We start from the raw sequence: 12,382 nt of genomic DNA on the forward strand, positions 1-12,382 counted from the left end.
TTTTGTCCAAGGTTTATTTCTTCTAGGTGCAGGTAAAGAACCATCCCATAAAGGCTGGCTTGAACAAGTAGTGGAGAAAAATAATTAAATCATTATTATTATTTTTTGTCTTTTTAGGGCCACATCTGTGGCATATGGGGGTTCCCAGGCTAGCGGTTGAAGCGGAGCTATAGCTGCTGGCCTGCACCACAGCCACAGCAATGCCAGATTCAAGCCGTGTTGGTGACCTACATCATAGCCCACTCCAGTGCCAGATCCTTAACCCGCTGAGCGAGGCCAGGGATCAAACCTGAGTCCTCATGGACACTAGTCAGATTCACTTCACTGAGCCAAGATGGGAATTCCCATGAAATTGTTTTTCTGATTGAACCCCATAAATCTCTGTTGTTCAAAATAATGTTGAGAAGGCATCCTTTCTACTTTTCTGCAATTCTTTAAGTAATCTATGTGTTGTGCTAAGTTCACTTAAAGGTGAAAGCAGAGCCATGAAAACAGGGCAAAACTATTCTGAGAAATAAGAACAGCCTTTTGGATGCTTTTTAAAAGTAGGGATTGTTAACAGGTATCCCTATTACTTTATGATGACTTTTTCGGGCAGTGATATCAAAAAGTTACAGCTTGGCACAGGGAGTGCTGTTTAACAGGGTAAAATAAGACTCTCCCCCAGTTGCAACTGAAGATTTAAGAATGCAGATGCCAACTTCTCCTTTATTTTAAAGTGAGGTGCCAGATCACTCACATAGAACATGCAAAGCATTTGGGCAGTAACTGGTTTTGAACCTCTTGATCTCTCTTCCATGTTGAAGATTAAAAAAGGAAGAGAGAGAGAGTTAGTTGAAATTGAAGAGACCTGGCTGAGGATATTTGGAACGTGGAGAAATCGTTTGGAGAGAGTGTACATGCTAAGTTCCATGCCTCTTATCCCCACAGGTTTGGGGGCAGAAGTATGTTCTCTTCAAGCTGTAGTGTGAGGTCTGAAGGATGTCAGATAGGGAATTTGATAAGTGTTCCCTTGAAGTTAGGTAACTTGGTAGACTGGGATCTGACTCATTCCTGAAGCAGCCTTTGGCATCAGAGGGAAGACTTGACTTGGAAGTACCTGCACTTCCTTCAGTATGCGTCAGAGGACTATGCTTTCAGGGAACCCGATAAGGAACTCAAGAAAGAAATGGAAACTAGGGATCATTTAAAATGAATCTTTCCAGGAGAGATTCTGCCAGGGAGTAAGTAACCAGAGATGCTGGTTACCCTCAAATGTGGAACTTGAAGGGAAGTCCTGAGTGACCTGCCCTTTCCCTGTACCCATTACCCAGGTTATATGTCTAGTGAGTTTTCTTAAATGTAGCACATATAGGAGGAGTTCACCTTGGAAGATTAGAAATTGGGACTTTAAAAAATTGATACTCAGGAAAATAGGGAATAAGAATGATATTATGAAGTACACTTCCTACACATACATTAGATATTTTTTATATTGCCATTTGACTCAAGATAGATTTTATTATGCAAATTAAGTGGAAATTTTCATGATTATCCTATGAGTTGGTGCTGTGTTAATTTAGCTGTCTCACATATCAAATTGCCAATCTCCAGTTTGTGATACACATGAAGCCCGAAAGATTTTTTTTTTTGTCTTTGCCATTTCTTTGGGCCGCTCCCGCGGCATATGGAGGTTCCCAGGCTAGGGGTCGAATCGGAGCTGGAGCCACCGGCCTACGCCAGAGCCACAGCAACGCGGGATCCGAGCCGCGTCTGCAACCTACACCACAGCTCACGGCAACACTGGATCATTAACCCACTGAGCAAGGGCAGGGACCGAACCCGCAACCTCATGGTTCCTGGTCGGATTCGTTAACCACTGCGCCACGACGGGAACTCCACCAAAAGATTTTTAAACATATGGAACTGCTTTTATAAATTACCCACCCTTATGTCAGGTTATGAACATTTCTAAACCCAAGTGATTTTTCACATTAAGATGATGTAGGATTAGGTTTGCCTACATGCAGCAGAAACCACAAATCAACAGTGGCTGTTCACATAAGGTTTTATTCTTTTATGTAAAGAGCTAAAGGATAGCAGGCCAGCACTGGTATGGAAGTTCCACAGATTGTCAGAAACCTACTGTTTCTAGTTTTCTTCTCTTCCATTCTTTGTGTAGGGCCCAAGATGGCTGTGGAAACATGTCATTTGTCCACATCCTATGCAGCAGGGAAAGAGTAACAGAAGTAGGACTTTTCCTGGAGTTTGTGTGGGAAACTCCATGTACTTCTTCCAGGCCATGTTCATATATTTCTTTCTTAAATTTAAAAATTTTTTATTTCTTATTAAAATGTAGTTGATTTACAGTGTTGTGCCATTCTTTCATGCCATGTTGTCCAGAACCAGTTACTGGTCATATCTAAGTATAAGGGAGATTAGGAAATGTATTCTGAAACACCATGGGCCCAGACAGAAATTGGGGTTCTATTATTAGTAAAGATGGGTGGTCTAATATTGGGGGACAACATTTACATTTGATATAGGAAACACAGAGGTTAAGAGTGGGCTCTGGACTCAGATGGCTTCTCATTCATTCTTGGCTCCACCACTTACTAGGTTGTAACTTTGGTCAAGAGTTTAAAATTTTCCATTTCTTTATTTCCTTGGGTGTATAGTGGGAATACAGTTTTCATGAGCATTTAATGTGAAGACATTTAGAATTATGTCTGGCCATGTGCTGTTGTTACCATTATCCACATGATTTATTGCAACTCATTAAGCTACAGCCAGTATAGCCTCTGGGTTTTATTTACTACTCTAGCTCTAGAACTTAGTAGAATGCCTGGCACTTCATAGATACAGATGGATGAATGAATGAAAGAGCCAAACTGCATGTTTTGAGTTGTGGAGCTTCTGCTTTTCTCTCTGGTTTGCCCCATCATTACTTGGTCCCTCTTAGTATCAGTTTTCCATTCCTCAAAATGAAGATAAACTTTGCCAAGAGCCCTTCCCTTTTCCCTTCGGGTCCACTCTCCACCCTTTTAAACCCTTCTCTATGCCAAGGAGGCTGACCTTTATGGATTGCACCAGTGAGCTCTTTTGCCCTCTGGCTTCCTATGAATTGCCCGGAATTGGCCCATGGAAGGCACCGACAGGCGATCAGCAGTGGGAGGAGAGTTAGCTTGGACATTTATTCCTTTTATTTCCTCTCTGCAGAACCATAGTTTGGCAGTGCCTATGTGCTATGGATTGAATGTTTGTGTCCCCCCAAAATTCAAATGTTGAAATTCTAACCCCTAATGAGATAGAATTAGGAGAAATTGGGAAGTGATTAGGTCATGAAAGTAGAGACCTCATGAATGGGATTAATGCCCTTGTAAAAGATACTGAAGAGCTCCTTCCCCATTCCATTGTGAGGACACAGTGAGAGATGGTTATCTATCTCCTAGGAAATGGACTCTCACCAATCACTACTAGTGCCTTGAACCTAGCCTTCCTAGCATACGGAATTGTGAAAAATAATTTTCTGTTGTTTATAAGCCACTCAATCTATGATATTTGTAGCAGTAGCCTGAACAGACTAAAATACTGTGTCTGTTCAGAAAGACATAACTATCAAGCGACCCAGTCATACAGCTGTAGATCTTTCTGGGTTCCATAACTGCCCTACCCTATGGCTGCTGATATTGCTGCCTTCGTGGTACTTCATCATTGTTTGTTGATTTTCTGAATTCTGGTCACAGATCTTTCATTAAACTCTCCTCATTTCCCCATTTGATTGTTCTTTTCCTTCTGTAACCATAATTGTGGACAATACTCAGGGTTGCTTTAGGAATTTAGAGAAATGATACATATAAAGTACTTAATATGGTGTCTGATGCAGAATAAGCAGTCAACAAACTTAAAAGCCCCAGTGCTATTATCTGTTTCCTTTTACTACTCATTGTTTCATGTTTGGAAATGTCTTTGTTTCATATAATTTTCAGTGGTATTAATTGATTTATTGAAATATTTTACTGTCAACAATGATTAGAGCCTTGAGTTCCCATTGAGGCTTAGCGGAAACAAATCTGACTAGAATCCACGAGGATGCTGATTCGACCCCTGGTCTCACTCAGTGGGTTAAGGATCTGGCATTGCCATGAGCTGTGGTGTAGGTCAAAAACGCAGTTCAGATTTGGCGTTGCTGTTGCCGTGGCATAGGCCGATGGCTGTAGCTCTGATTCAGCGCCTAGCCTGGGAACTTCCATGTGCCACAGGTGTGGCCCTAAAAAGAAAAAAAAAAAAAAAGATTAGAACCTATCTAAGGTTAATTTTGGGGTCAGCCTCACACTTTAAAACAAAATGATGGCTAGTAATGTTTTTCCCCAATAGATGTTTTATTTTTTAGTAAATATAAAATATGAAGCCCAGTACAGTATCCCTTACCATTGACTTGTGAACTTGAAAGTCCATGAGGAAGAGTAATTGAACTAAGAGCATAGACATCAGAGCTGGGAACTTGTGCTGAGAGGCTACTGATTGGGGAGGTTGAGGTCTTAGAGGGCAGTGGTCAGAGAAGCCAAGGAGTAGACCAGAGAACCAGATTTAGATACTGTAGTTAAAATTGCTTTGAGTAGTGGGTTCTTAATTTTACAGAGCCTTTTTATACTTAACAAAAATGGACCAAAGGAATTTGACTCTAGCTATGATACTCTTGTAGCTAAAACCTTCAAATTTATAAACAGTGGTTTCTTTCTCTTTCTTTCTTAAACAAAATCTATGTGATTAATGTAATCTCAGTCTTCAATGGATGTCTTAGGGAAGCTAGTCTTCAGGTTTGGAGAAAGTAATGGGTTCTCCCAGTGATGGTGAGTTCTGATTCTCTGCTCTGAGCATCCATATTTGTGATCTTCTAAAATTTTGATGAGAAAAATATTGAATCTTTAGCATCCATTTTTGTCCCTAAGATTCTCTAGATATTACTCATGATGCTTCTGCAGTTGGAAACATCCTGTAATTTTCAGATTTTTCTCATAGTAATCGGTTGGTAATTCATTCAGTTATCTTCTGTGCTAGAGAGAGAATGACTGATGATGATGATGGTGGTATGTAATGTCCTATTACAAATTTGTTACAGTTTCTTTTTCTTTTTTTTTTTTTTTTTGTCTTTTTGCTATTTCTTTGGGCCACTTCCAAAGCATATGGAGGTTCCCAGGCTAGGGGTCTAATCGGAGCTGTAGCCGCCAGCCTATGCCAGAGCCACAGCAACGCAGGATCCAAGCCGCGTCTGCAACCTACACCACAGCTCACGGCAACGCCGGATCCTTAACCCACTGAGCAAGGGCAGGGACCGAACCAGCAACCTCATGGTTCCTAGTCGGATTCGTTAACCAGTGAGCCACGACGGGAACTCCTGTTACAGTTTCTTATTTAGAGAAGTTAAAATATAGTAACCTTGAAAAGGAAATAGAAAGCAGCACTTTCCATTTCATGGAAACAATCCATTTTATTTTTATTTTCTAACAAATCATAGTAAGGAATTGCCATTTTCACATATTTATGATGAAAGAGTTAACTAATATGAGACATTTCTTGTTTTTTAATGTTAATGGAGTCAACAGTTAAAATCAGAATGTACTTCAGCAGAAATATATTTTAGTACTGAACATTTTTGACACTTTATTTTTCTTATATGTGGCTTCTATTTCTCCAGGTTTGGAAATCAGAAACACACGAAAAAATGGCACAAGTTTATTTAAACACAGAATTTACTGAAATAAAGAGCAAGGCTTTACTGAACGAGGAAACAATAAGCTCTGGGATTATCGAAAGGTATGGTTAATACTGTCTTTGGCTTAGAACAGGCACATGCAGGAAAGGGTTTATTTAAGTAGTAAAGAGCTGCACATTACAAACCACATCAAGCGCAATCAACACAAGCTTCCATGCTTTCTGTTCATGACATTCCCTCTGGAACTCCCTTTCCCTTTTTTTTTTTTTTTGGCATTTTGCTATTTCTTGGGCCACTCCCGCGGCATATGGAGGTTCCCAGGCTAGGGATCGAATTGGACTGTAGCCACTGGCCTACACCAGAGCCACAGCAACACGGGATCCGAGCCACGTCTGCAACCTACACCACAGCTCACGGCAACGCCGGATCCTTAACCCACTGAGCAAGGGCAGGGACCGAACCCGCAACCTCATGGTTCCTAGTCGGATCCATTAACCACTGCGCCACAGCGGGAACTCCTCCCTTTCCCTTTTTTGTTTGCCAGTCAGCACTACTCATTTAGATCCAGCTAAAATGCCATTTCTCCTTTACACACATTCTTTCTGTCCTTCCTTCCATCTGTCCATCCATCTGTCTGTCTTTTCAGAGCCGCACCTGGGGCATATGGAAGTTCCCAGGCTAGGGGTCAAATCCGAGCTACAACTGCCAGCCTACACCACAGCCACAGCAACAGGGGATCTGAGTTGCATAGCTCACAGCAACGCCAGATCACTGACCCACTGAGCAGGGCCAGGGATCGGACCTGCATCCTCATGGATACTAGTTGGATTTGTTTTCACTGTGCCACAACAGGAACTCCTTACACATTTTTTCTTGTCGTGATTCTTACTACCTAGGTTTGAACCTCATTTCCACAATTTGTGAAAGTTATGTGGTATCTATACTCCTCAAATTTGTAAAATGGGAATTAGAAAAGTATCTACCTCATAGGGTTGTTTTAAGTTTAGATGAAAAGAAATATGAAATACTCATAAAAATATTCCCTGATATGTAGAAGGAATTAGGTAAGCTGTCACTAATTAGAATTAATTGCTCTTATAGTGGTCTCTGAGCAGTTTGTTTATCTTTTACAAAGCAGTTGGGCTTACAATTTCTAGTTATTTATATGAAAATGTTTCCTCTAAGATTGTTCCTTGAGGATAGGAACTCTTTCTTAGTTATATCTGTAGTTCCTTCAACCTGGCACTGTGCCTTTCCATGGAAATGCACGACATAGACTTTGTCTTATATTGTAGTTATTGGACAAAACACTGAAATTTCTTTCCATTTACTTATTGGGACATTTTATTTTGCAAAACGTATTAAATTTGCAAACACTGAAATCCTTTAAAAATAATTATAATGAAGGTTCGGCTCCCAAATTAGTTTTGTATGGCTTTGAAGGTTTGCAAATGCCAGTCTGACATGTTTTCTAAAAATTGTTAATCTTGTTTCCAGGGACACTGGATTGCCTGCGACAGGTTTTGGAGCTCTCTTTACTAAACACCCACCGGATTGGCGCAAAATGTTCGTAGCCCCTAAACTGCTGCAGATTGCACAAATTGTTTCTTAATGATTCAGGAAATTGGTTTGCAAGGGTGAAGGGTGAAGGGTGAACCAAGGTCAACAAAGCGCCCTTTGTGTGGCATCTTACAGGCTGCTTTCCTTTAACAAAAGCTTTTTTTACCCATCAGTATACAAACAACAACAATAGTAATAGTAATATTAGTCAATTCTCATTATTCATGTGAATTCTCTTACTTGCTAAAATTCATTCGTAATCCTCAAATCAATACTAAGTGCTGTTGCATTCATTCATGGGTATGCATAAAGTGGCAAAAAATTTGAGCCACCCGACACACACATTCCTGGCTAAAGTAGAACAAGGTGAGGTTCTGCCTTCTAGTTTCACCTCTCATACTGTATGAAAGTGTCCTTTTCAGTCTCTTTAGTGTCATGGCTTTTGTATTTTCTGTGGGTTTGGTTGGTAATTTTGCTGTTTGAAATGGCTTCCAAGTATAGTGCTAAAGTGCAATCTAGTATTCCTGAGGGCAACTGTGACGTGGAGGGAAGGGAAGTCTGTGACATGCCTTATGCAGAAAATAGGTGTTAGATAAGCTTCCTTCAGGCATAATCTTTCTTATAGTGCAGTTGGCCATATTCAATGTTAATGAAGCAACTATATATTGAGTAAAGTGTCTTTAAACAAAAGCACACAAAAAAACAAGGTATCTACTGATTGGCTGATGAAAATGTTGTGACCAGAGGCGTCAAAGAACCTAACCCTGAATTTCCCTTAAGAGCAATGATTCAGTATTTGCTAATTCAATGTTTACAGTGACTTTAAAGTACTTTACTGTGAATAATGAGAACTTGACTTTATAGCAAGAAACTACTATTTTTTTTACTGATAAAAGAAATAAATTTCTTTTGGGGACAGCATGACTTGTTACTAGAGAAAATAAATTTCCACTCTCTTTCTAAAGAAGACAACTTTCATAATTTCTATAATGATGTATGGAAAAGATGAAATATAGGTTCAAGCATGAAAAAATTCTGTGTTGGATTATATATTATGAAGATATGAGTATTATCACCACCACTGGCAATTTAGATCTTTTTGCTTCCTTTCAGAACTCACTGGCCTTAGAGCTAAGCCATTTTGCAAAGTCTGCCTAGTGTGGAGGTGGATGTACCCTAAATTATAATGCCCCACCCCATTTCACAGTCCTCTGTTGTAATTCTATCCAGATGTTCTAAGACTGCAGGTTCTAATCTTCATCACGTCAGTAAGGCTTGTCTGGTCTGTGCCCACCACAGCCTGCTGTAGCATCTCTAAGTAGGCTGGAAGATCCACAGGGAGCATCCTCAGAATGATCCTTGAGGAGGGTGGGCTTTTGGCATCTAGAACATCCTTCTAGCTCCCTTCCTTACACTAAAATCTAGAAATTCCAGTAACGACATTAAAAAAAAAAAGAAAACTCAGCTTTGTTCCTCCTTAGTTTAAGAACTTTCAATTGTTCTCCATTACCTACTTGAAAATTGAAGCTGTGCAATAAAAATATAATTATCCAAACCAAAAAAAAAAAAAAGACATAAGAAGACAGAATGAATTCAGAGCAGACTTTGGTAACTACATCAAAGCTCTGAGAAACTCTTTAGAAAATGATGGCTAGAGCAGGAGAGAGCTGAGGGATGGGAGGAGGGGAGGAGAGAGAAGAAAGAGTTTGAAGTCTCTAGATGGAGACTTGGGCCAATCCAGGTTGAAAGTTGTGATCTTGGTGGGCCAGGCTTGGATAGTATCTGAATGAGTTCTATCTATTATGTTTGCAAACTTGAATTGTATATTCAAAATTGGATTTTTCTGCATTGATTTTGATGACTATTTTCAGTTCAGGGCAGAAAATGAGATACCCAAGGGCTCTACACAATACAAAATTTAAAGCCAACAATCTTCTTCCTTGCAGCTCTGATCTCAGCATTGAGATCTGTAATGCCAGCACAGATAACCAGTAGAACCCTGAGCTGTCTCCCCCAACTCCAATTAGGGAAAGCAATCTTGGATCTAGAGGAACTAGGCAGTAAGTATTATCTTGAGGAGAAAGAAATGCTAGGGAAAGCAAATGCAGATAAGCCCAGAGAAGTGCAGTGTAGGCAGTTCTTGTCTCCCATACTCACAGTGAAGACATTAACGAAGCCTCCCGTTTCAGTGGACCACTTATGTAGTCATCAAAAGCAGAGGTAACTGATTGTCTTAGGAATAATACAGATGAATTCCCAGTCTTAAAAAAATTGTCACATGTAAAGAACAAAAGCATCATGAAAAATGACAAGATATAGGCAACCTATACTAGAAGAGGACTTGATGGGACAAATGTAACCAGAATTTAAAACCAATAGAACAGAAATTTACTTGGGGAAATAAGGAAACAGTTGAAATGTAAGGTAAAATAATAAAAACCAGGTTGACAACAACTTCCCCACAGAAACACTGGATCCAATAGCATAATATTAAGATGTTGAGCCACACAGGAAGTCCTTAATATTAAGGTATTGAAAGAACAAAATTTTGAATCCAGAATTATTTAAATGTGAGAGTCAAATGAACATATCTTCAGGCATACAAGTACTGGTTTCAGGCTTACTGTCTTGTCAGGAATAACTGTATTACCGGTCAAAGTATATTAGGCAACTATTATCAAGTGCTGGATAGCAACCACTGAAGTTCTGTGCTCCTTAAGATGAGAAAAGAGCATCACTTACTCTGAGGTCACTTTTCCTGGCTGCAGCACAGGGAGGTGAGCCCAAGAGTAGAGCAGTGCTATTGAGCCAGGAGGCAAGAGTAGGAATTTAGAGCTTCTGCTGTAACTGAAATTTACAGTAGGACAGAATAGGAAGGACAAAAGGAAGTTGTGGGTGGAGGTGGGAACAGAAGTCTGCGAGGGGTTTCCCTCAGGTTCTTGGTCAAGGGTGGGGCTCTGAATGCACTAGCAACATAGTATATACTCCTGTTTTTTTTAAAAAAAAATCAACTATAACTACCTCTAGCGTATTCTGAAATTTCACAGTGGTGCTTCTCTCCTGTGTGGTAGATTGTGTAGTGGACTCCAGGACTATATTACCTGCTTTCAAATCTCGGCTCTGCCACTTAACTGTGTGAACTTGGGCAAGTTGCTTAACCACTTTACCTCAGTTTCCTCATCTATAAATAGGAGTGAAAATTATTATTATTATTATTATTTGCTTTTTTAGGGCCGCACCCATCGCATATGGAGGTTCCCAGGCTAGGGGTCTAATGGGAGTTACAGCTGCTGGCCTATGCCCCAGCCACAGCAACATAAGATCCGAGCCACATCTGTGACCTACACCACAGCTCATGGCAATGCTGGATCCTTAACCCACTGAGCGAGGCCAGGGATCGAACCCGCAACCTCATGGTTCCTAGTTGGATTCATTTCCACTGTGTCATGAGGAGAAACTCAGGGAGTGATAATTATAAAGTCACCCATGTTATAGGGTTGTGATAATTGAGTACATTAATACATATAAAACAGAATAGTAACATATGCATACATGGTAAATGTTATGCAGATCAGCTGGGCCAGACATTTGGCAAACACTTTTAGTTTAGAAACTCTTGTATTTCTGTTCAGGAAAATATTCTTGATTTCTTTCTTTTTTGTTTTTTTAGGGCTGTATCTGGGGCATATGGAAGTTCCCAGGCTGGGGGTGAATTGGAGCTATAGCTGCCAACCTATGCCATAGCCACAGCAATGCAGGATCGGAGCTGCACCTGCAACCTACACCACAGTTCACGGCAATGCCAGATCCTTAACCCACTGAGCGAGGCCAAGGATTGAACCTGCATCCTCGTGGAGACTAGTCAGATTTGTTACTGCTGAGCCACAACAGACATTCCCCTCAATTCATTTCTCTTGTCCCTTTTCCATTCTCCTTGTTCTTGTAGGCTTGTTTTTATTTTTATTTCAAAGTCTTTTAAATTTGATTTTAGTGAGCTTTTTGAGGAAGCAAGATTTGATGTGTACATTTAATCTGAATTCTGAAGTCATCCAGTTTCATGTGAAAAGTCACCTTCTCCGGAGGACCTTCCCTTCCTACTGTTACTCTCAGCCTCAATGGTAGGTCTCCTGTGGGTGTTCATAGCACCAGTTATTTCTCTATCCTAACTCTGTTCATCTAGATTGCAATTACATGCCTTCTTATTTGTCTTTCTTGCTAAATTCAATGCTTTGAAGCACAAGATTATTGCAGTTCTCCCCCATTGCTAACAGAGAGCCTGGCCTATAGCAGATGTAATTAATTTCTTGAATGAACAAATTAATTATTTCTAATATTAAACATCAAATTATAATGGAAAAGTGATGACTAATTCCTATTTTATTTGATTTAGGACTGTAAGGCCTAAAGAGCCAAAGTTGTTCTCACTTCTGTTCTGGTAAATGCATTAAAAGACACGGTCTTTTAGAAAATCAGCACTTCATTAGTTTTACTTTTTTTGCTTTTTAGGGCCAAACCTGTGGCCAATGGCAGTTCCCAGGTTAAGGGTCTAAGTGGAGCTGCACCTGCCAGCCTACACCACAGCCACACAATGCCAGATCCGAATTACGTCTGCTTATGGCAACGCTGGATCCTTAACCCACTGAGGGAGGCCAGGGATCCAACCACATCCTCATGGATACTATTTGGGTTCTTAACCCACTGAGGCATGACAGGAATTCTGCCCTTGTTAGTTTGAATTGCTAGAATTACCTGTTTGTTTTATTTGATTCACAAGTATTAGAAAGAAAATAAATACATGAGCACCTTCAACTGTCCTCTACTAATTCCATATGTAATTCTTTATTTCAGTTAATGTGCACTAATTATAGGACTTCCAAACAATAGAATACTGTGCTGTTTTAGAATCTGCTCTCTTGAATATTAAATATTCTTTTGCTCCTTACCAACTGTACAGCTGTAGAAGTTAAATGTCAACTTTAAAAGTCAATGAATAAAAATGAGTTTGTTCAATGGACCAAAATAATGTGCTTCAACTTACAAAAGAAAAGCTGTGATCATAATATAAATTTAAACTTCAGGTTACCTTAATGGAAAAAAATCAGAATACAAGTTTAGCTTTGTTATTAA

General features: G+C 39.9%; 1 protein-coding gene across 1 annotated transcript in view; it reads left to right on the plus strand.

Moving 5' to 3' along the window:
* Positions 1–12,382, plus strand: part of CFAP95 (cilia and flagella associated protein 95) — a 91,768-nt gene that overhangs the window by 38,690 nt on the left and 40,696 nt on the right. The window contains exons 3-4 of the mRNA XM_047767753.1: positions 5,678–5,796; positions 7,193–7,261. Of these exons, the coding sequence (XP_047623709.1) occupies positions 5,678–5,796; positions 7,193–7,261 (188 nt within the window). The remainder of the gene's footprint in view (positions 1–5,677; positions 5,797–7,192; positions 7,262–12,382) is intronic.

This window comes from Phacochoerus africanus, chromosome 2 (assembly GCF_016906955.1).
Source record: "Phacochoerus africanus isolate WHEZ1 chromosome 2, ROS_Pafr_v1, whole genome shotgun sequence".
Lineage (NCBI taxonomy): Eukaryota > Metazoa > Chordata > Mammalia > Artiodactyla > Suidae > Phacochoerus > Phacochoerus africanus.